The 26,796-nt window shown below is 31.1% G+C and overlaps 1 protein-coding gene and 1 long non-coding RNA gene across 4 annotated transcripts; one reads left to right on the plus strand and one right to left on the minus strand.

Moving 5' to 3' along the window:
• The first annotated feature begins 204 nt into the window (after window positions 1-204).
• Window positions 205-14,888, plus strand: LOC134721470 (bactericidal permeability-increasing protein-like). The gene is made up of 15 exons (XM_063584520.1): window positions 205-397; window positions 1,683-1,782; window positions 2,636-2,767; window positions 4,183-4,256; window positions 4,967-5,121; window positions 5,641-5,704; window positions 6,029-6,120; window positions 6,547-6,723; window positions 7,325-7,393; window positions 8,087-8,254; window positions 9,948-10,015; window positions 11,231-11,273; window positions 11,604-11,667; window positions 12,497-12,573; window positions 13,055-14,888. Exons 1-15 carry the CDS (start codon window positions 295-297, stop codon window positions 13,151-13,153), a joined length of 1,485 nt encoding a protein of 494 aa, XP_063440590.1. The 5' UTR covers window positions 205-294; the 3' UTR covers window positions 13,154-14,888.
• On the minus strand, window positions 12,677-24,368 carry LOC134721471 (uncharacterized). Of its 3 annotated transcripts, none has more exons than XR_010107855.1 (6): window positions 24,297-24,368; window positions 23,035-23,186; window positions 17,777-17,878; window positions 15,966-17,241; window positions 14,907-14,949; window positions 12,677-14,550 (listed from the first exon to the last, which is right to left on the minus strand). It is a non-coding gene; the product is annotated as an uncharacterized LOC134721471 (long non-coding RNA). The 3 variants fall into 3 exon arrangements; XR_010107856.1 differs by having other exon boundaries at window positions 14,907-14,967; XR_010107857.1 differs by lacking the exon at window positions 14,907-14,949.
• Between the last annotated feature and the right edge of the window lie 2,428 nt (window positions 24,369-26,796).

Genomic DNA, 26,796 nt, shown 5'->3' on the forward strand with positions numbered 1-26,796 from the left:
CATTTCCTTATGTTAAAACAAACATACCCTATAAAAATGAATTTATGTAGATTTATCAATTATAAAAGGCATTGTTTAAAGCCGAGTGTCCTTTTAAATTTAATAATACACTTTCATAAATCATGTAAAACTTAAAAGTGCAACAATATATCAACATCACTTTTAAATAATTGTCAAGTTCAGGAAGTACTTGATGCATCGTTTATTGCGGAAGTTAGTCAATATTTGTCTCATGATTAAAAGTAGGATGTATAAATACATTAATTATACTTTCAACGGGTATATCTAAGCAGAATGTTGCAGGCAACAATTTTGACCTGCATATTGTTCGCAACTTGCATTTATTCAACCAATCCAGGATTGAGACTTCATATAACACAGAATGGAATAAACTATGGTATGTATGTTTTAACAAGTAATGAGGTTTGAATTCAAATCTGTTTTATTAAATCGGTTCTATAGATTTATTGAAATTGCAAATGAATTTTGATTCACAAAACATATGCTGAATGTCCTGGAATACAATTTTAGTGTACAATAAATTCTGTATATTGTAGTTCAAAATTTAAGTTAGGCTTAAGGTAGAATTGATATTGAAGGAAGATAGAACTTCATAATTCAAGTTTATAACATGATGAAAATAGAAAACTACTTGGTTTTATGTTCAAGGACATATAAGGTTTCTGCAGAACGTGAATGTTGTGCATTTAATGTCATTACACACTTAGCCTTAAATAGAAGAAATCAAAAATAGTTGATACAATGCAAGTTATATAACCAAACAGAACATTGAACAAAAGCAACAAATCGTGTTACATGTAAGCTGCCCCAAGTGCATGTTTTCTTAACATGTAAAGAAGAGGGTAGAACAATGTGACCTTTGGATTTATATATGAATAATTAGACATCAGTAGTATTTATTAGTATTTAAACAAAGACATATCTTTATATTTATACCACCGGAACTAATAACCTAAACGCGTGTGTATCAGGCAAATGTTACCAAATCGATGGTAGTCATAATGTTAACAATCTGTGATTAATGGCGTGATTCCATATCAAAAATGAATGAATACTCTGGGTTTACTTTACGCAACTGCATAGTTATGATTCTATAATACGATTTCGCTAATTCTTACTTGATTTATACATTTCCTGACCTGTTGATTTTAATCAATGTGTTGTTCCTTTAGTCTCAGTTTGACAATGATAAAATTCGATTATGACATCGAATTTTCATGATTTTCCTGAAATTCCGATTGTGACATCATGAAATAAGGTGACAATGCCTGATGACTTCATAAGACCATTCAAATAGAAGGATTATGAGTTTCTGAAAATCGTCTAAAATCAATGGAGAAACTGATTATACAACCAAATCTCGTGTAATACGATATGAATCCATTCTCGGCAGTTAAATTTCAAGCCTCGTGATCAACATTTGAAAATCTAACTGTCTCAAGCGGTTAAATATCGTATCACACTTGTTGCAGTGGTAGAATCGATACATGTATGTATATACTGTGTATTCAAGTTTGGTATTCGTATCTTGAAGTTTTCTGGAACAAGTTCGATCGAATTTTTCTCACTAATGTATGATACCGTTTATTTGCCTATATGTCGTGATATAATAATTCGATTATGCATTAAGTTTGTTTTGATTGTATGTTATTAAATTCAAGCTAATACCGTAGCAGTGGATCTAATTTCCAAGACAGTACTAAGTGCTAAAATACCAGATCAAAGTGGATCAGGACATCATGTAGAATATAACATCTATGGGTATGTATGTTCATTCAGGGTTTTTAAAGGTACATTTATTGTCTAGTGAGTTGAGAGAACATTATAAAATACTTTATATAAAACGAATGACAACGAAGTTGCTGATGCGTTTAAAAGAAATCAACTATAATTCACAGATATGTTTACGAGAATGCTTTTAAAATTTGTCCATATTATAAAATTGAGAAGAGAAATGGGGAATGTTTCAAAGCGACAACAACCCGACCATAGAGCAGACAACAGCCGAAGGCCACCAATGGGTCTTTAATGTAGCAAGAAACTTCCGTACCCGGAGGCGTCCTTCAGTTGACCCCTTAAAAATATGTTTACTAGGACAGTGATAATGAACGTCATACTAAACTCCGAATTACACACAAGAAACTAAAATAAAAAATCATACAAGACTAACAAAGGACAGAGGCTCCTGACTTGGGACAGGCTCAAAATTTCGCGGGGTTAAACATGTTTATGATATCTCAACCCTCCCCCTATACCTCTATGTATACTTGCAGAAATAACTCATGCATAAGTATTTTTGTCAGTTTTATTCATGTTTGGTAATTCAATCCTCTGACGTAACATATATTGACAGTAAGTCTTCGGGTATCACGGCGAATGTCACTAGTCCTAAAATAACTGATAAACCCTCCGTTGCACCCCAGTTAACGGTGAGTAGTTATGCAAAATCGCGACTTTCGTATGTATTGTGTTTGCACTTTTTTCCTTTTGATCACGATGTAGTTTAATTATCTTTAGCTTATAGTTCTTAATATCTTTGTACTGTTATCCTTTTTCCTTGTAGATATGAATACTTTAAATATAATTACTAATTATCACTCTTTATTTCATTCAGTATGGTAATCAAAAACTTCCAACTAGGAACCAGCAGTATTAAGCTATCGTCTGGAAGTGACCTCAAATGGACAACAGCAAACATCGTATTGGAAATTGATGGGAATTTTCACTATAAATATAGATGGCATTTGTAAGTTGTTAGTAAATTGGTTTTGAAACTATCAAGTTTATTTATACGATCACTATTACATTACATTAAAAGTTCGTTGGGTAACGGATATAGAAAGAATTCTCTAATTCTTACACGATTTATCCCTTTCCTGACATGTTGATGTTTTTTTTGATCAACGTCTGGATCGATAGATCTCAGTTCTTCATTGGTCAAAATTCGATTATGATGTCGAATTTTCTTGCTTTCATCTGAAGTTCCTATTGTGACTGCACGAAAAAAAAAGCGACCATGCCTGATCACGTCACAAAGAAAGAGCAAATCTTTTTGAAGATCATTTGAAAAAATCGTATTGAATTTGTCTGCATATTGTTTAAAAATCGTTAGAGAAACAGATTCCACCACCAAATCTCATGTAATACGATATTTATCAACTCTCAACAGTTAAATTTTAATTATCTAAATCGCTCGGCAAGACTTGCGTTTTAAATTTGAAAATTTAAATGTCTCGAGTGGATAAATATCGTATCACACTCGATTTCAAAGTGGAAGCATCTTTATTTATCGCTCATTTGTGGCCAATATATATGCTTTATATGAAACATTCAAACTCAACACATCTACAACGTCCGTAAATATTTTTGCAAAATATTTCAGTTGTTAAAAAGTAGAGTCACAAAAATGGCAAACTCTGATGAAAATTCAAAAAGGAAAGTCCCTAATCAAAGGACAAAATCAAAGGCACAAACAAATAACGGTACAAGTTTTCTTGCACCAGATGCGCATTTCGACAATACATGTCTCTTCAGTGATGCTCGTAGCCAAAATATTTGAAATCCAAAGCTTAATATATAATGTATAAAGAGCTATAACCCAAAAGGTCCAAAAAGCATAGCCAAATCCGTGAAAGGAATCAGAGCTTTGCATGAGGGAGAAACATTCCTTACTTTAAAATAATTTCTAATATTTTGTAACAGCAAATTTTAATAACACAAAAATCCATATTTTCATGCCAGAACCGAAGTACTGGCTACTGGACTGGTGATACCCTCGGGGACTTATAGTCCACCAGTATAGTAAGACCTGTTTTTTTAAGCCAGCTAAACCCCTCACTTGTGTGACAGTCGTATCAAATCTTTTACATGTTTTATATTGACAACGATCGATGTGTGAACAAAACAAACAAACATAAAAGGTAAAAATGACAAAAATAGAAGTGTTTTAAAAGTGTTTTTCCTTCTTTCAAAAACGCAAGGCCTTTTTTAGATTTCATAATTTTGCTAGCCAAAAAAATATATAACAAAATTGACGGAACACATGTCCAAATTTTTCATTCATTTAACATGTTGTATTGGTTACTGAAACGAACTGAAGTGTTTGTCTATGAATCATTTCTTTTTTTTTTCATTTTTTTAACAATTGTGTTGTCTTTGCAGTATCAAAATATCTGACCATGGAAGATTTACAGTTCAGTTTTCAGGGATGTCGTTCAGCGTCGGAATAAATACGGGTAAAAGAAGCAATTTTCAGATATACAAAAACTGTTTTAGATTGCAATCGCAAATAGACATCTAAATAGCACATACATACACATGTTTATAGGATTGCATATAGGGAATAAAACAAATAGTTGCTGTAACGTTCATTCAACACAATGTTTTAACCTCGTATTTTATTCGGTCTTTTTACCTGTTTCGAGCGTCACTGATGAGTCTTTCAAGGACGAAACACACGTCTGGTGTACACAACTTTAATACCGGATGGACGTTTACAATATATTAAAAACAATACACATATAAAATAGAGGGAACATATCGCAAGGAGTAAAATATCAAACTAACAACAACAGCAAAACCATTCTGACATCTTATATACTATCAGTACATATCCAACCGCCTTGGTTTTAACATGGCAGAATACTGTGGATCAAATCGCAAGTCGTGTCAAACCAACCTTGAACATTGGCATGCACAGCTTATCCGTAAAACACTCGGCATTTATGAGTAGGGAGCAAAGAATGATCATGCTAATGTGTCTAGAATGAAGTACAACGCAGAAATCATATTCGTATCTAATCACTATATAATATCTTGGTATGCATGTAATATGTTTATTTATTCTCGTTTATAACAAATGCATCTCCTAGTATATATCTATCAATATACCTTCTTGTTATCACGTCACCTCACACACCATTAATTACAAAACGTACTGCTGTAGGTGTTGATGGCAATGGGAGACCAACAATTAAATCTGCACAATGCGCATGTAACAGTGGTCATGTTAATTTCAAATTCCATGGAGGAAGAGCTTGGATCTACAATACGTTTGCAGGGAAAGTTTCTAAGGCTATTAGTGAACAGTTTCAGAAAAAGGTTAACATTAGGCGCATTTTTTTTAATACAATTATTAACATTTGGATTGCTGAAAACTGCACTTTTTCTTTGTATCTATTTATTCGTATTATTGTATATTATTTTACTCCACTGAAGGAACATCGATTGCTCTTTGACATGATTGATATTGACTTAGATTTGACATTTTTAGAATAATTTAAGCAAACCGATTCTCATGAGCGATTTATAATTCCTGATGGAACTACATCAAACAAATAAGTAAATCGCTAAATTGAATAGGGAACAAGAACATGTTAAACACGAAATAAAGTATCCACAAACCTAACTTGGTTTAAAGTTTAACATTTGTATAACGATGATGATAAATTTATGTGATTCCTTAATTTTTTGAAACTAACTAAAAGCTTAGAAACCTTGGCATCATAATTATGATCCAGTTTATTATTGCAAAAGCAAAAGTAAGCAGCGTTTTGATTTTTTTATCGTTTTCCTCAGTTCTGAAATACTATGCGGCAATAAACTGGAATTTCATTACAGATGTGTGGAATAGTTCAAAATCTCATTGATAATAATGCACAGAAGAGTCTTTCAACTATGAAAGGTAACAATTTTCTATCCAGCATTTCTTCGTAAATTTTAAATATGGGATTTGGAACTCATAAACTCACGAATAATCATGAATCAGTCAAATTGTATCATTATAATATGACTTTTAGATACTTATTGTATCTGAAATCAGCTTAGTATTTTATAAAACCATCTCTCTTATTTTAAAGAATTCATGTTGTCTTTTAATTGTCTTATGGTTATCTCTTCATTCAATACATCTCGGATACTGTTTTATTTTTTGGATTATCGTTGGATCAGACAAAGAACTTATGTTACTTGTATTCAACATATTTTCTACTTTAAACTATATATATAGTTCAGGTTAAACTAGGTAAAGTCCTGACACTTGACTACAGACTCATGTCAGCTCCAAAGGCAACTCAGCAGTATATAGAAGCGAGTCTTAAGGTAAAATTTTCAATGTTATCTTTTGTTTTTGTAAAAAACAAAATACTCTTTCAGAGTTAATACTCCCTTAGAACTCTGAAAATATTAACACTCATTAAATATGGAGATTACAATTTTAATTTTTAAACAGCATTCAATTTCAATGCATTGTTAATAGCAGTGAGAAGAGGAAGAATCAAAAGCAGTTTCAAAATGACGTCTTCTGAATACTTTTGATATTTCAGCATTTGAAATATGATACGGTCGTTATACCTACAATTCCCTATCAAGCTTCAGTGTAAAACTAACTGTGGTTTGCATTTTGAAAAAAGCGGACATTTCTAGTTTGTTAAACTAACACAAACATTATTAGGTGATAATTGGTCTACGAATTTTCACTGTGTTATTATATTTTGGATAAAAAAGGAATCATGTTTTATCATACAGGGAGAAATACTCTGGACCAGTGATAAAACAGAAGCACCATTTGCACCACAATCAATGGCACCAATCACAGACAGCAAGAGAATGGTGTACATCACATTGTCAGATTATGTCTTCAACACTATGTTTTATCAAGCGCATAAACATAACATGCTGGTGTTCAACTTGACTTCAAAAAATGTAATTATATGTTTCTTTCTATAAACTGGTTTGTCTGCAAGTAAAAAAAAATAACGTTTTTTGTCACATTACACTGACATAATAATTCGTCGATGATTACTACGTAATATTTTGTTAACTAGCCAACAATTTAAAGTGTACGCATATCTGAAAAAAAAAATGGACATGCAGTATGAAAAGAAAACGTTTATCGATGGACCAAATTCTATTTTGGCTAGCTGTTTATAATTTGAGAAAATATATATAGCAGTCAATTTGTATACTTCAATACTTATAAACAAGCATTTGTATACATCGATATCGAAACTAAAATTAGACTAATACAGACTACCATAATTTTACCATCAACATCAACTTCTTGACAAACAAATACAAAGTAACGTAAAATGACCAGGTTTTTCTCAGCTGAACCATTTTTTTTCTTCTAAATTCTGCAAATCGCAGATCTAGAAGAATCAAAACTGAAACAACATGATTATTTTAATCATTTATTTCTAAAACGGTTAAAAACGATCATAAGATATCAAAACAGTGTACTTTTGATGTTGGTTTATATTTCATTTTCGTTATAACAATTTTTTGTCTCGTTTTGCATTCCAAGATCAAGGACAAGAAAGATATATTGAACACAACCTGTTCAGGTCTGTGTATTGGGAAATTTATTCCACAGGTAAATTAAAAAATAAATGAAATTACCAGCGTATTTCAAAATTTTCTTTGTATTTCTCTGTAAGTGTATTTTACACAAGGCATATTATTAAATTTGATAAATAAAAATGTAGGAAAAAACACAATATTTAGTTAATTGCGATTTTCAGTTATTGTTAGAGCTATTATAGACATGTATGTGGAACAACTTTTAAATAGGTTGCTATCAAACCTCTTCAAGATGTTTGGCCAAGCATTCTTATAAGAGTGATACCTGAATACAATAGATAGTCAGATTCACAGTATCACGAATATGTTAAAAATATATAATGATTTAATTAGACTTGGAGTATTAAAATATTGTTTCCAGTCAGTCGCTTGATACGCGTCGTTTAAAGTTGTACCATTACTGTGGAGAGTTGAAGCAGGCTAAATACGAACAGTGTATTTACAATTTATATAAAAGTTCCTAATAAAGTTTTGTCTTGATGATGATTAACAATATTCATATCATGTAGACAAAAGTCAATTTATAAACAAAAGTCTACATTATATACATATCCGTGACGTACACAAAATACTGAACTCGGAGGAAAATTTGACAAAAGTCTACATTATATATATAGCCTTGCTATAGTTATGTTATAGATGTAATTTATTTGCAATAAAATTTTGCTGAAAAATACATTTTTTTTATATCTTTTATTACGTGAAGATCGGAAAAGCTTTTCCAAATAGTACAGTAGAACTACACATGCTTAGTACTAAACCACCAGTGACAAATATAACAGTCGGAGCCCTTGGTGTGAGAGCTGAAGGGAACATCACCTTGTTTGCTAGGAAATCAGACAAAAGTCTACATTATTTGTTTACAATCTATGCTGTGAGTATTTTTTTTGATTTTACACTAGATTATCAAAAGAGCAATTATATTGAACTGTATAATTTTGCATTATTAATAACGTTCCTTTTTAAAAATGTTTATCAAAGAGATTAGGCTTATAATTGTGTACGTCATAAGTGTATTTCGTCGACAAAACTCAATATTTCTGATGATTCATTCAACATATTTTTGGGGTATCTACATATAACTATGCAAATGAAATTTTCAGTACTTCTGATTGTTGTGCCAATAAGACACTAGTTAACCATCAAACCTTTTGAGTGCTGGTTCATATTAATTCATGTATATCTATCGGGGATATTTGTGATATCGAGTAAAAGAGGGACGAAAGATACCTAAGGGACAGTCAAACTCGTAAATCTAAGACAAACTGACAACGCCATGGCTAAATATGAAAAAGACAAACAGAAAAACAATAGGACACATGACACAACATAGAAAACTAAAGAATAAACAACACGAACCCCACCAAAAACTAGGGGTGATCTCAGGTGCTCCGGAGGGGTAAGCAGATCCTGCTCCACATGCGGCACCCGTCGTGTTGCTTATGTGATTACAAATCCGGTAAATAGTCTAATTCGGTAGGTCAAATTCATGAAAGGGAAGGGGATTGTAGTTACGACGTAAGGAACATATCCGATATCATTTGTGAAACGGTTATTCCATAACGGTCAACCAACTCGTGATGGCGTCCGTAAAATTTACGAAGGGATGATTTCAACTTCACCATTTGGAACTCTTGGTTTTATAGCTTCCTTGTGAGCAGTTACCCTCTATCAAGAAAATCATGATAGGAAATGCAAGCACGGGAATATCGTATCAATTGGGAGATATATACCCCGTATGCAGGTGCTGCTGGAATGTTGCTACTTAGAAATGGAAAGTTCACAATTGGAAAGCTGAAATCATCTCTTTTGTCGTAATGTTTTGTCTTCAACCGACCCTCATTGTCAATTTCTAGATGTAAGTCAAGATATGAAGCCGACTTAACTGTATCTGTAGTATCCTTTATCTCCGATTCGATGGGATAGATGCGATCCACATAGTCACCACATTTTGAATTGTTTAGTGAAAGAACGTCATCTATATAGCGGAAAGTAGAGTTAAAGGATATTGCTAACTTCTTATCTTTCTTCCAAAGAAGTTCCTGCATGAAGTCAGCCTCATAATAATAAAGAAACAAGTCAGCAAGTAGAGAGTAACGTTTGGCATATTTAAATAACTAAGATGGAACATGGGTTATGTATGATTCTCGAAAAAGGGTCTAAATGTCCCATGAAAACAAAGTTTCTCAATCAATTCGTTTTGTCCTTTAATTTTGCCTTGTGAGTAGGGACGTTTCGATGTGATTTTCCTCTGAGTTCATTATTTTTGTAATTTTACTTATTTCAGTCATACGAGAAAATTCGAATACTGCATCATAAATAAATACTAACTTTGTGTTCAACGTCGCTCGTAATAATACATTTCAGTTAGATTATAGAAATTAAATCATTTACGATACTACAATTTATAAACATTCTTGACAAATATAAGCGAGATGAACAATTCTAGGATCGCTACATATACATGTATCAACATATTTGTTCTGAAGATGAAAAGCCTAACGTGAAATTGTATAGTGTATGTGGTCTGTACTGATTTATTTAACATTACACATTCTTTTTATCAGAAAGCATCAATAAAAGTGAATCTTTCAATGGCAAATGAGATGATACATGGAAAACTCTACGATACGAAGTAAGTTTTCTGACCAGTACTGTAAAGCATGTTTAGCAGAATATGCTCGGTCTTCCAAAGCATTGAATACTAATACTAATTCCGAAATCAATTTGTGTAATTCAATATATAAATACATATTTCATTGTAATCTTTATTTTACTGATATCAGTATACACATGCTGTGATGTGGTCTGACATGATTTTTTTGGTAATCAGCTGTAATCAGTGAAACACAAGATATAAGAACAATCTTTTTTTATATTATAGTTCGCTTATGTGTGTGTTACATTTAAGAGTTGTGTTTCCGTTGTGTCGTTGTTCTCCTCTAACACTTAATGTGTTTCCCTAAGTTTTAAATTTTACCCCGGATTTGCTTTTCTCTCTCAATCGATTGATGAATTTCGAACAGCGGTATACTACTGCTGCCTTTATTTCTTTCTCTTCAGTAATTAATGTATCAACGAATTTCAATTTGATATCGTATAATATGAAACATCTATTTTTCTATAACATAGACAATTCAGGCGTGTACATATTATTCCGAGGTCTTGTAACACATGAAATTGGATATGGATATAACGTCGATTGATTGATTGTTGATTGCTTAACGTCAAGTGGCAAATGATTCATGCATATTCAGGACGAAAATAAGTTCACAATAAATGAAACAGGCCACCTACGGGCCAATATAACGTCGATGAAATTTCTCTGTCTCGATTTAATCAAAGGGTTTTTAACGCTGATATTAATTGACACAAGAAACCAACAAAAAGCGAGAACAACATCATTTAAATGGTCGTTTCTGTAACACAGTGTTTTTCTCGAGAGTTGTAAAGTCGCAGATATCAAAAGATGTTGTAAGAGTGCCAAATGAAACAACTCTCCGTCCCAGAACGTTATTGTACATCAAGCCCTGCATGGATAACATAGATTCGGTATATTTTTATTTACAACTTTTATGCAGTACCAATTGTCTCTAGAGTATGTTTTCCGTAAACTACCAGATTGTATAAAGTTCACCATACGGGGGTTTAGTGCTGCCCTATATTTTAATTGCCCATGTAATAGTTTTCTGTGAAATTGATTTTCGTATTGATACTTTTTCCGTTGATATATTTTGTAATGGTGGTTTCTGCATTTATTGGTCCTGTAGCTTGTTTGCGGGACGTAAACAGGAAAATAATTGTGATATTTATAAGTTACGATCAAAATAAACGTATTATCTTTTTTCAGAATTCAAACAAAAGTTACAGACTCTGCCATTGGTACAATAAATGTAAGTATCTAGTGTTTTTAAGAAAAAAAGAAACAAAGATTTTTTTACAAGTTTCTTTAATGTATTCTAATATAAAAATAAAAAAATGGATTTCTTATTCTTAGTTAAGTATTTATTTTGATGACAGCTAGTTTATCGATAATAGTTTGTATGTGCCACAGTTTAAATATTGCATACAATTATTTAGTGTTGTTACAACATGCAATAATAACATCGCACAATTATGACGAACATAAAAAACATATCTACTCTTATCAATTTATACATGTATTTCCTGTTACAAAAGGGATGTCGATATTCTATATTTATCATTATTTCTTTTGTTCTTAGGATAGAGCATTACAATTCCTTGTGGACAGTGCCATCATAACCACCATAGAACCAATGGTCAACGGTATGTATGTATATTTCAATTCATCTTTTGAGAACACATATTGCGTGAAAAAAATTGTGGAAGACGGAACTGATTCATATTGCGCGGAAGAAAGTTAGCATTTATTGACTGAATTTGATTTACAGATGTTTGCTAAACGTACAGTGACAAATAGTGCATACGTATTTAATACGTCTTGCTACACAAACCGCTTTAAAACTTAGGGATAAAGTCATGCTATGTGAAAGGGGTTGACAGTTCTCGCTTTACTCGGCGCAACAGCCGTGTTGATCAAACATTTATACCATCTCAACCAATATACTTCTTTTATAATATGACACGCCAGACGAGTTTTTCGTATTCACAATAGTCGACAAAGGCGTTTGATTAAGAATTTCGTAATTTTGATTAAGAAAGTGGCAGAAGAACATTAACGCTAGAAGAATTGAAAAAAGCCAAATCTGTCTATAAAGATCCATCTAAATCGGAGGTTATAAAACCTCTCTTGCAGAGAATAACCGTTTTAAACAATATTTCACGTCCATAAAAAATGTTGACGACTGTGGTGGCTAGTGCTTAACAGTTTTACTTTTTCCTCATTATTTCATTACTTAATTAAGCGATAAAGTTTACTATTGTACTGGAGAGAAACTCAACAAATACCAGTAGAGCTGTAAAATTCTAATTAGGGTTTTTGAAAATAGCATTACAAAAAAAAAACATCTGCTCAAATCTAAATATCAAACGATCAATTATATAAAGTATTAATCATATATAACCATTGACACAGATGTAATATATATTTGTAACGCTTTTAAAATTCAATATTGACTCATATCTGGTATTCTAGGTCTCGGAACCAAAGGTTTTCCTATGCCATCGACAAAGGATTTACAATTCCAACAGTCTAATATTAAACTATTGTCGGTAAGTATAACCTTCCTTTATTCCAATTATTGTATTCTTTGAGATTATTTGTGTTGGTTCTGTTTGATGTTGTTGAAGATGATTTTCATAATATGACGACAAATTAAAATAAGTGTACTTTATTTCACATTAAAACGGTACTCAACCCATAAGTAATATTTACATCAGACATTGATTTCATGTTCAGTTTTTGACCATGTAACTGTATTCACAAGTTCGAATAGTGTCGCGATGAATTGCATTCTATACATATCTTTGAGACTTAAGTAAAAATGAAAATATACAAAATTACATATTACTATTTTTTCAGTTACAACTTGTTTTTAAAATAACAAAACTAATTTAACAATTACAAACAGAAAACAAAATGGTATATGCGTGTAAGGTTTTCTCAACTAATCATTGAAACATTTCTAGAGAAGCTATAACAATATATTACCAGCCACTATGTGTGTTTTCCTCATTTGTTTTTAAATTTCAGAACACGGTCCTGATTGAAACTGATTTGAAGTATACTCCTAAATCAACGGTGCTGAAGTTTGTGCCTATGAATGAACGATACCTGGCGATTGAAATTTGATCAATGAAGTTAAAGTGTGTGTGTAAATGAGAAATACATATTGGATGTTTGGAATGACATTTTAATTTGTTTGTCCCATAAAATACAGTACATGGTAAAGTTTACTATTCAATACAACAGGTTTTCAACAATATGATATCCACAATGTCTAAATATGAATTTTATTAACCACTGGCAGTTTGTTTTATGTCATATTTAAATATAGAGTTGTGTACATCATTCAAAATTGGACAGTGTACCTGTAGATTGTAAATAAAGTTAAATCCACAAAATGTTATTTTTCTGTCAAATTTCTATAATTGCAACAAAAAAGTAAAGGACTCCAAGAAACATTATATACAAAGTAACCCCAATCAGGTACGCCTGTAAGTTTATTATAGTAATATAAAAAACGATGAAGTCATGAAATCGAAAAAATATAAGAACATAGGTTGAGGACAATTAAGGCATACTTGCACGAGGGAATCGAAACATTAGTACTTATGTTAGTACATTTACATTCATGTATAAACAGAACATTTTACTATCAATAAATCAGGAGATGGACAAGGGAAACACATTTTCGGAAAAACACTGATAGAACAATAATTAGCAATATTTTTGATTTTTTTCGATGAAATATAAAACAAATACACATATACAAATTAAACCATCACAGATGATAACTTCAGCAAAAGACAATTCAACAATCTGAACAAGTGAGGGATTTATATAGCTATAAAACCATTTTAGCTCACCATTTACTACATAAAAATGCCTGAACCAAGTCAAAATATATGACAGTAATCCATTTGGTTGATGTGATTGACCTTTTGATTTTGTCATTTTTTTGCGAACTTTCTGTTGAATTTTTCCTCGGAGTTCGGTATCTTTTTTTTAAATAATACTATTGTAAGAATTTGATTGAGTTATTTTCAAAAATTGTTTTTTATCTGGAGGCTGCTTATTGTTAAATGAATGATATACAGTCGGACTATACACAAAAGAATAAAATTAAGGGATTTCCCAAAAGAATAAATCTTTGTACATACTTAAACCTACTCATGTAAGAAAAGAAAACATATAACAGCAAGATTCAATAACTATAAAAGCATACCAGGTTCAATGAGCATGATTTTATTTGACTGCTTGTTGGGCACAATAATTATCACATATATCAGATAAACTTCAGCAGCAAATATATGAATGAAATCAGTGTATATTTAGTGAATTGCCAAATGCAATACGTGCATCGTCAAAATATACTGTTTAAATAAATGAGGAATAACATGACATTTTACTGCGCCAATGTCAGTTGAATTGCACCAACAGTTTGGACCAACTAGAACAACGGCATGATGTAATTTTGTTTCGATGTAGGCGATTCTACTTGCTGTTGATTCTACATAAGTTGAAATCTAAAAAATAAAATAAAATATTAATGTTCTGTATATAAATACATTGACGCTCTCTTTATAAGGCAAGCTTTCGTTTAGAAGTTTATTTTCAATTAATAAAATCCTTAATAATTTTTATTTTAAAGTATATTATGGAAGTGAAGTATAGATTCTATGAACTGACGTTGGTTATCATCTTTATTACGTGTTATACATGTTATAGTGTTTTTTTTTAATTTGCCTTTGTAAATTATCAACTTTTGCTATTTTTGTAATATCCTTTTGGCGTAGTTTGGTAGTTATACAACGCGATTGTGTTATTGTGCTGTCGAAATGAAATAAAAGTAATAGATCTTTAATTCCTTATACAAGCTTACTAATTCGGGGGACAATGGAAGTACTCGAACAGGTTCTTCACATCTAAAAGACAAAAAAAACCTACAAAATACAACCTCATTTCAAAACTTCATAATTTTTTTTAAATTATTTTTGAGGATTTATAAGTCACAGAGTTTTTACAATGGTAACACATTACTCAGATTTAATTTGATACAAATATAACCGAAATGTGTTTTCATTTGTTTATAGTTTTGCCTATGCGGAGGAAATACTTTTTCGTTCTTAATATGTATTATTTTCTGGTATGTTCTTGTTGACCTAGACAGAATTGGTGGAGTAACAACATATCCGAGGCATTATAGATGTGTCCTGGGTTTATTTGTACTGTGTTCCCGTCACGTATATTGTCATTTCAAAGGCCATATACGCCGAATATTTGTCTAGCCAGGTTCAATCACCTTTGTATTCTTAAAATGTTCCGTAGAAAGTCATAAATACGGCAATTGTTATGAAACAGTGCGTTTGTAAGTAAAAATATATATTATTGTGACGATGTTTTTTTTTTGTTACTGTTCAGTGTGGCCGTTGTTCCGTTGTTTTGCCTTCTATATATGATTTGTTTTCGCTTTGATACATCTTTTAAAGTGATATACTGCAGCTTAATTTACGTGATAGAAATATTTGGAATGAAATATAACTGCTGAAATCATTTTAGAATGCATAGTTTATATACTAATATATAGCTAGTACATGTACACGATGGCGAATTGCACAAAAGTACCAGGTTAAGAGAAGAGTCTTCTCTTTTTTGATTTAATTTAGACTGGGAGATTTTTTTCTAAACTATTTTTTGAACATTGGTTGGTGGATGCGTTTAAAGGGTGTTTGTGTCGTGTATAAACACTCTAGCTCTTATCTTGTTAGGGAACATGTTCAAGACGCGTACGTCAAATATGCTGACAAAATGGCCAATTTTGGGCAAGTTTTTGACAATTACCATAACTTTATCCTCGTAATGGGTTATACGAATACCTATTTATTCTATAGAACGTGCATAAAAATAAGATCATAATATTACCAATTTTTCAAATAATTACCTTTAAATTTGGTTTATAATCATCATGTTCCATGCTGTAATCTGCAGTTGAACACACCATTTTTGGGCCATTTTCTCAAAATCATAGATACGTGATTGCAAAGAGAATAAAGAAATGAGATTAATTCAGAAAATTTGCCATTATAAGTGTTACGTTGATTATCCTAAAACAAAACTGATCTAAGTGGCGAATTATTTCAGTAAAGGATACATGTTATGAATATATAATCATTAAAAACAACAAAAATACAAATGTTTTGAAAACCCTTGAATGTTTTTCATTGACGAAAAATTTATCTTTGACATTATATATAAAGTTGAATGAAACAAAATAGAAAACAGGAAATGTTTTGAAAACACTTCAATATATTCTGTCATGACCGTTTAACTGTTTAGTTATAAACAACAACGATAATTATTCAACCAGAACAATCTGTCAGGTATCATAAATCTAACAAAGAAATCAAATAACAAATAAATGGATCTATAACCAAAATCCAAACGATTACATATTGGCAATAAAACAAATATCAACTCATAACTGCTTCTAATATTCTTTATTTTCATATTAAGTAAATAATATTTACACAATCATTTCTCTTTTCGAAAAATGTATGTTATTATATATGAAAACATTTTCTATTTAAAATTGATAACGACAAGAGTGTTAACGTTATATTCCTACACACATGCAATTTCATAATGAAACAAAAAAAGCTGTTAATGTTAGTAGGTGACACGTATATAAACATAGTGTGTTATATATTGTATCATAAAATGTTTAGGATTAATGAAATGATTAATCTTAGTAAATACATCGTTTCAAATGAAAACTGAGAATAACACCATATTATCTTGTACATATGACAGTATAACATTTATTTATCTTTAAATGAGACAATATTAAAACTATAATCAAAAGTGGATTTGCATATTTTAATAACACATTCAAATGTAAATATCAATTGGAACTGTAAGAACTTTTTTTTTCATTTTAATGGTCTGAATAAATCAGAACAATGCAAGATCTTTCATTAATTAAAATATATTCATATACATTTCCGCTATATCTTAAGGTTTGCTTTTTTTACTAATAAATGTTACGATTGTTGTCAAACTTTCCATTTCATAGTTTTTGATCAGTTAGTCACCTAAATTAAACTGCTTACCAGGACAATAGGTTGGGTGTTTGTTGTCACAAACACACTGAGCTGTTCCATTGATTGGTTCTACAAAGCAGTTTCCAAATCCACAGTCGTATGTCGTACACTGACTTTCTGTTGAAGTACATATTAAAACATAATGCCAATGAGATTCAAAGTTCAATGACAGTATTATTTGACAACCGTGCTACGGTGATTCGAGATATACGGATTTTATGTTATGTTATCAGATTTCAAATTGAATTTAAACATATGCACCGTAGAATAAAGAATGTAATGCCTGTTGTTTTAATTCTGCATTTTCCAACTGATGAACTCACAAAAATAGTTATGCAAGAATATTTCACTTAGAGTAGAGTGAAATATGACTAACAAATAGAGTCCATAATGATAAAAAATATATGGTTAATATGATCATAATTTTCTAAAGTTATATATTATTTTTCTATTCAATTTTAACTGCCACAAACTTTTTAATTTTTATTTTTGATAAGAATAACAGTGTATTGTTGTTTATTATTAAAAAAAATACTAATTGCTGAATATAGTTTGAAACATTTTTCTTAATCAATGTGAGCAGTCATTTTCTAATTAGAATGTTGGTAATTTCAAAGTAGCTTTATATGAATATAAGAACTAGTATTTTCACCTAGACAAAATTCGCCAGTCCATTGTCCAATACAGTCACAAACAACTTTTCCATCCCCGCTCGTGATACATTTTCCACCATTAAAGCATTGGCAATTATCAGCTTAAATGAAAATATTTTAACCTTATAAAAATGAATTATGATGAAAATTGTGTTTTATAGTATACAATTGATAAATATGTTGAATATAGTCAGAATATTTTGCAGGTTGATACGCCTGGAATCTTTGAAAGTTGATATATCGTATAATTATATGTCTAGTGGGTCGATAAAGCCTTGACACATATATGAAATAAATAAAAGGTTGACAAAGACTGCTTATGACATTATGTCAGTTTCACTAAAAATCACGCAAAAATGTAAAAAAAAAAAATTAAAAAAGAAAATACTGATATTTGCCGGGTTTGCTGATTTAACGATGTTAGATCAAGTATGATCGTTCTTATTAGAATAAAAGGGTGAAATGAAATGATAAGAAATACTTTGACGCATGTTATATGATATAAACTGTTCGACCAATATGCTGGAGATAAAAATATAGTAAAAAAAACAAAATGACCTTTACTAAAAAAAAATCCTTCATCGAATTTTGAATATATTTACTATGGGCAATGCAAATGATCATATATTTTTATATTTTTAAAGATGCTTCTGTGTGAAATAATACTTTGATATGTGGTGCAATCAATCGTTTTTAGTAAATTGATATGAACACTGATCATGAGGTAATTTATATCATTTGAATTGTGAAATATGTACCACCAAATATTCCCAATGTTATGTTTGAATTGCTAATGATTTATATTTCCACCATATCATAGTATTTTTTCGTTACTAATTTATTGTTTTTTTTCTTTATGTAATTTTGAGATTAATGGGAAGACAAGAAAAAAAAACGTCAAGGTACACATTTCTTTGAACTAAATGAGGAATCTACTCAGCAGTTTTAAGTGGTGTTATGTTAAGTTTTTTTTTTATATCTGATTATTCATTATTCATTTTATCATAATGTACATGTATATGTAGGGCGGTTTTAACATTGTACAAATATAGAGCGTCCTAAAAGATACATGTACATGTTTACTAATCATGGTTGCTATCATCACGTTTCAGAATTATCTGATAGTATTTAGTATCTAAATTTAATGTGGTTAGTACTTTTTCAAAACATTACGCCGTTCCTGTAATTGAATGAGACATAATTAGTTCAGGTCTATGTGTCTGTGCGTTCTTTTGGTTCGTTTTGTTCGTTTGGCGGTTAGACCGGTATCAGGATGAAGTATTTTGGTTAAAGAAGTTGACCATAAAGATAGGGCATATAAACTTGCAATAAAATTGACGGTACCAATTTTCATGCACCAGATGTGCATTTCGACAATACATGTCTCTTCAGTGATGCTCGTGGCCAAAATATTTGAAATCCAAAGCTTATATTAAACATGAAGAGCTATAATCAAAACGGTCCGAAAAGTATAGCCAAATCCGTGAAAAGAATCAGAGCTTTGCACGAGAGAGATACATTCCTTAATTTATAATAATTTCTAATATTTTGTGACAGCAAATTTCAATAACACAAAAAATCCGTACTTTCATGCCAGTACCGAAGTACTGGCTACTGGACTGGTGATACCCTCGGGGACTAATAGTCCACTGCAAGTTAGTAAACCGTTTTGGTATGATGTGGACTATTTTAACCATACGCAACACCATTCACTGATCTAAGAAATATAGTTCGAGTAGAGCATCTTCTCAAATGGAGACATTTTATCTATATAACAGAATTTTGGGTTTGGTGTACTATATTCGATTATTGATGTAAAGTATCTTTTCATTGGTGTGCAGAGTTGAAATCAAGTACAGTTGAGAATGAAGGAATGTGTCAAAGAGACAACACCCTGACCAAAGAGCAGAAAACAGTCGAAAACCATCAATAGTTCTCCAACAAGCGCGAAAATCCCAGGCTTCAGCTGGCTCTTTAACAAAATATACGAAAAAAAAAACCAAGAGATTTTGACTTTGGACAGGCGCATTCATGAAGCGGTGATAAACATGTGTAGCGATATTTAAACCCTCCGCTTTACCTCTAACCAATGAAGAAAATAGTAAACAGTAATACACACAGTAAAAATGGATACTTAACAATAGAAAATGAAAACTCATCGCGTTAATTATTACTTTTGTTTCAAATTTCCCGTTAGAGATATAGATTCCAAGAACCCGTAAAGGGCAGTGTTCATTGTTAGTATACGTTTTATTTTAAGTGAGTTCAGCATGGAACAACTCTTTTGTGTTCATACTGAAGTGGTCATTATGGAGCGTCAATATATCATCCAAATATCTAAAAGTGTTATTGAATATGTGTATCATATGTTTTTTCGATGGTCTTTGATGATTTCAGTCATTTAACCGATAACAATATAGAAACAGGTCAGCAATAAATGGTGCACAGTAAGTTTCCATTGGAAATCCGATAACTTGACGATATATGGAGTCTTAATTGCGAACACACGTTTTATCTAGTAAAATTCAAGTGCAGTTATAGTATCAAAGCAGGTTAAATTGACAAAGTTATTTTGTTTGTTGTTACAAAAAAATGACCTTAAAGCGGTTGAACATACATTTTTGCATTCTGACTTTTTAAATGCCCATTTGATTTGGTGTGTGAATTTTTTCTTAACAATATTTTGAAGTAAAGTTTTATGTAGGTAAATCAAAACTTGGAACAGTTTCAAAATAACCAATATAAGCATGCCACCTCTAAAAAATATTAATTTCACTTTTTTCATAGTCTCAAGACCTGTTTTAGTTATTTTTGTGGGTCTTTTAACTTAAATGTTTGTTTTTTTATCTTTCATTACAAACCTGCTCGTGCATTTTTCATTGTTATTCAACGCAAAATAATTATCTAAGATACCTGGGACGATCTCATTTCAAAAAGGATTTCTATTGTTTACTTATTGTACCTCGAACTTATTTACCCGGTGTAGGTCTTTAAGTTGAGGTTCAATTTACTTAAAGTTAATCGGGCATGACTAATTAGATACGCCCTCTTAAAATCAGGGGGTCCGAAATAGGATCGGGAAAAAACACCCAACAAAATACTATAATTTACAATTTAAGAAATGTTTTGATTCAAATTGCTTTTGGTTGCTTAAAACATCTCCGATCAATAATCCAACGGTATTTTATTGAAATAATAAACGGGAGATGTTGGCTGCAATAAGAATTTATTTATTAAAAAAAGTCCATATCTCATTTATTTATAGTGACCGTTATTGATTGTATATTCATGACGTTTTGTCATTCGTCTACCATGGAGAAAAAAAGAGGGAAGGAGGGCTTATAGCTTAACTTACGAGTTCGATCATCATGATTCAAATCTATTCTATTACGGCATACGTTTTACCTCTTCGAACAAATAACCTCCCGCCCTCGAGGCGAACACCCCAACACGAGACCAACCAGAAGAGCGGTAGTGATCAGTAGTGCAGAATATCATACCATATATATCATAGTACAATACACAATACAGTTTCACAGAATTCTCACAGTTACTAAAGCGAGCTAAAAGTATCTAACCTAAATTGGATGCGTGAAATGATATTGTAAACTATTGTTACACGTAAACATCGATGATCGACTTCAGAGTAGAATTTATAGATCAACGTTCGTGGCAAATTAAAAACTCTTGTACCAATTATTTGAGTGGTCCGAATATTGCCACTTGTTGCAAGTCTAAATTTCTGCCCTTATTCAATATACCCTCATTTTCCAGTGGTATTTTAAAGTTTTACGTCCAACCTCACTGACGACCTCCTGTTGCACGACCTATCTATTGTATTTAAAATTTATGTGTTTAAAGTCATGAACATGCATGAAATATTTGCTACTGGACGTAAAGAAAACAACAATCAATCAACTTAATTAATTTTCCTGTACTAGTACTTAGCACACAAAGACAAGATCTTGTAAAATACTATAATGTACAATTTCCATTTAAATCTTTATCTATTTTTTTTCTCTTCAATTTATTACGAGTGCTTATTAAAAAGAACTTTTAGATATTTTTTTACTAAGGTTCTTATCTTCTGTTTTAATACGATTTATAACATATGATTTTTTTGTTAGGCAAGGATATAACTAAGAAATATAAAGATTTTTTTCAGGTGTTTTTGCTTCATTTAGACATGAAAAGGGAATAACGGACGACTAAATTAAAGAATTTATTTTCATATAATACATTGAACTTGAGAATATATCTCACCTTACACTTTTTGATCGGGCCAGTGAAACCTAGGTTAATACGGTTTTATTCATAGAAGTTTGCATGCATAGTTTGTATTAAAAAAAACAAATAAAGCAAGGTCTACATGTATTAATTAATTTGACTGAATAGACAAAACTTATTATATCGCATTCGCATGTAACGTTATGTAGTCAAATTACCGAATCAGAAACAAAATGAACATTTACCGGATGGATATTGTGAAGGACCTGATGCATCTAGGTCTGTCCGATTAGAAGTTCTGAAACAAGCTGTTTAAAAAGCTAATTGTTGTGAGAGTTTACTTACTGTTTTCTAAGGTCTGATCTTTACGAATCTATTTCATGATTACTGACAGATAAAAAAAACATCAAGTATATATAGCAAGAAGTTACTAGTGTTGGGTAAAATATTCATTGGTCAGTTATAAATGAGGTCTGTATGGGGTTTTGATTGCCTCATTTATTAAATAAGAAATCGTTATTTTGAAAAGTTGGCTAAAATAATTTTTAAGTACCCCCTAATTTTGTAAAACTATCATTTAGTGTTATTTTAATGCTAAAAAAATAATGAAAAATAAATAATTATAAGATGTAATGCCATAAAATTGGTCCGTTTTCATTGCAATTTGGTAATTGTTAATTGTATATATCAGTCTGAGTACTGTTTAACTATCATTTAAGTTGAACATATTTAGACTCGTCCAATTCAGGGGAATTAGGTTTCTGCAAGTGCTTTTTATGTACTTTTCTTATATTTTTTACGGTTTGTAAGTCAGTAAAAGTTCAATGATAAGTTAATATTGATATTAAAAGACCTCCGAACAAAAAGGGGCGTTTAGATAATGTTTACTTTTACAAGATATTATTATGTTTATAGAGTAGACTTTTTTTTTAACGAATACAAATTTCTTATTTAAAAGTTACTAACTAGTTTATTTCCTTAAATAATCACTCATCCTAAGTGTTAATTGTTTAAACTTTATATTACTTACGATTACATTTGTCCAGCTCAGATGATCTCAGAGAAATAATAAATTTTCCGTCGCTACATTTAGCACTTGTTCCAATAGATGCTCTTTCAATTAGCCATGACCAAAATGGAATTACACTGCAATCACAGTTAATTGGATTAGAACCAAGGTTCCTGCAAACATAAAGAGTAATTTATTAATTAATAATTAACTGATGTTAAATTCCAGGGTTAATAGTGGCAGACAAGAAAAACCATAGTGAGTAAGTGTTTTTTTTACAATAATTATAACATTTATTTCTAGAATTAAATAAATATAGAAATAAAACTGCATTTGATTGATGTCGAAAACACAAGGAAACTATAAAAACGCTAATATAAGTTGTAAACAATTACCTAGAAATGCCGCAATTTCCGATTGTTCATATGATATTGGATATGCTCCTTATGTCGTAACTACGTTCCGGTATTTCCAATCCTTTTTCACTAATGTGTCATACCGAATAAGGCTATTTACTAACTTTGTACTAACATGAGCAATATGACGGTTACCACATTCGGAGCGGGATATGGTTACCATCCCGGAGCACCTGCAATCAACCTAAGTTTTTGGTGGAGTTCTGTTGTTGTTCCGCTTTTCGTCACAGTTTGGTCACGCAGCGATGTCAGTATAATTGAATTTGATGCGACTGTAATACAAGTGGGAGGTTTGGTGCTATAAAACCAGGTTCAATCCACCATTTCTTTACATTTGAGAATGTCTGTACAAAGTCAGGAATATGACAGTTGTTGTCGATTCGTTTTTTGTGTTTTATCGTATGATTTTTACCATTTGATTAGGGACCTCCGGTTTTGAATTTTCCTCGGAGTACAGTATTAGTGATTAACTTTTTTACCTGTTTTATGACTTTTCGAAATATTTGTGTTGTAATCAAGAATACTGCATTGTAAAGTAGTGATACGTTTGCATAACTAATTATGCGCGAAAATTGTTTACAAAGATTTTGTTATGGTAAATTGTTTAGACTTTTAAAGATTACTTTACGGTATGGTGCAGTCTGTGTATATTGTTGAACGCCGTACGATGACCTGTTACATCTGAAATTAACATCATTATTTTATAATAGTCCTTAAATCTGTTGTTATCACGCGTACAAATAAACTGCCTCATTATTGTAAAAAAAATCTAATTTGCACCAGCTATAAACATTTCTAAGCAACATAGTCTCATTAAGTGTTAGTGTTTGTGTGTGATTTTGAATGTTTTTTTTTTAACAAACTTACAACGTAGATAGCTGGGATAAGTTTCCTATAGCATTTTCCTCGATTAGACTAATGTTGTTTCCACTTAAATGTCTGGAAAATATGTTAATAGAGTTTGTTCAACATATTTATACTATTAGAAGAAAAATGTTTGACGTTATATTTGATTACAATGAACATGATGACATAAATTCTTTGGCGAAAGGACAAGCCGGCCGATTGACATGTGTTAACACGTTAACGATTTAAAGTAGGATATAAATAACATTTATTCCATATACAGGTGCTGATGGAATGTTACGCCTTAAATTAGGAAACTATACGATTGGACAGCATAATCATTACTGTAGATTGTGTCTTAGTATGAGATAAATTCTATTTTATGATGGGTATTATTCATTTTAAATATTGAAAAGATACGTCCATCACAGTCACTGAACTATGAATTTCAAGTGAGCTATCCTTAGCTGAATAGATGAACGTGTGTTTTTCATCTATCGATTATAGTCGTTGAGATAACAGCATCAATATCATTAAAAATACAAAACAATAAGTCCGATAGCTAGTTTTATTTGTAATGTTGCTATGCCGATAATGTGTTTAAAGTTTCATTCATAACACTTCAAGATATTAGACAAAAATGCAAAAAGGTGGTTAACATTGTCAGCTAGGGGCAATAAATCGAATAAGCAGTCGTCTGACAGCTTTGGTCTTGATAACTTATTCGTTAATTTCGTTTATCTAATCCTATTTGCTGTTTAAGTTTCGTCTATAAACTTTTTAAGATTATAGCGAACAATTTTAAGATGCAAAAATTCGTTATTCAAGGGCAACACTCTTAAAAAAAAGTCGTCTGACAGTTTTAACTTACATGAACAATAGTTCATCATTCTTATCATTGGGACTCCAGAAGGTTCAAAAAGATAAGTAAACTTGCATTTCACCCTAATGTTTTATTTTATTAATGTCGGCCTTCCTGGCAGACACAATCATCGGCCACAAAATGTAATCAAGATATACAAATGATAAATGAGGTAAAGTTTGATTCAGTGTGCCTCGGTGGTTTTAAAGGAGAAGATATACGAAAAAACACGACTGCGATGCAAGACGACGGGTGACGAACGCTTAATGATATGTAAAGCTCTAATTGTCATTCATTGAGCTTTTAAACAACCAAAACAGATTAATGACGTCTTTCATTTTATCTTTTCCTAAGACAAACTATTTGTATCTTTATACGTAGACCATTCCATTTAAACTTTGATTAAACATTAACATCTGTGTTTAAATTCATAATGTTAAATACCAGAAAATTGGAGTTTTCCCTCAAATTACAAAAAATGACACACACGAAAATAGTTTTATCCAAAGTATTATGTTATGTTGGTCCATGTTCACACTAAACAAACTTCACAAACAGATATTGTATCTTTATCCAAAAATTACCATAACATTCTTGTAAATTTGGACTGAAAACTTTCCTTTTTTCATAATAATTTTAACAATGTTCAATGTGTTTTATACACGACTCTAACTAATTCCCTGCCAAGGCTCCCGGTTTCTCCAATTAAGTTCATCCGATTTTTGTAGATTTATTTTATCTTGATGTGTTTCATTCCAATTTATTTACAAGACTTAAACATTTAAAAACTGCTGCTGTTCATGTCAAGTTTCGATAATTTATTTGCCTTTGTTTGAAATTTGGGCATCTGTTACATACATTAAAGTGAATATAAGTAACTTACAGATTATAAAGTGATGAAAGATTAACAAATGTGTTCTCTACGATTGATGTAAGCTTATTGTTGTGTAGGTACCTAGTAAATAAACAATAAAATATTTTGTTAGTTGAAGTGTATCAGGATTGGTATTAAACAGTTTGCATAATAATTTGAATTGAATAAAAAAAATTATAGGTAGGTGTTAACAGACAATCCATCAACAAAAAAATGAGGTATACATCTACATACAAAATTCAACGAAAAGATATAGGCATAGTGACGTCGGAGGACAATTCAACTTAAACGTCTGTATTTCGGTATTCTTTTACATGTCAGCATCTAATCTGTTTACGATGTCGATGTGCCTTTCCTCTAAATAACAGTAGTATATAGTCGTTTTAGGAATGTTGGTTCTCAATTCTCTTCAACTTCGTACTTTATTAGGCATTTTTAACTTTTTTGGATTGGAGCGTCACTGATGAGTCTTTTGTTGATGAAACACGCGTCTGGCGTATATACTAAATTTAGTCCTGGTATCTATAATGAGCTTATTTTCATTACTGATGTGCGATTTTGTATTTATTTGGAAACAATCCGAGTGAGGTTTAACTATTATCTGATAAGCAAAAAAAGCATAAGCGACGTTTTTGCGATCATGATGACAAACGAAAACTAAGATGAATGTTAATAGCAGAATGTTGTAAATATAGAAAAGTATATACAAAGTAGAATCATATTTTTTTAATCGTATGTAATGTGGGTTTAAATCAGCGAACAATCTTGATTCGTTCATAGAGACA

This window comes from Mytilus trossulus, chromosome 6, assembly GCF_036588685.1.
Source record: "Mytilus trossulus isolate FHL-02 chromosome 6, PNRI_Mtr1.1.1.hap1, whole genome shotgun sequence".
NCBI lineage: Eukaryota > Metazoa > Mollusca > Bivalvia > Mytilida > Mytilidae > Mytilus > Mytilus trossulus.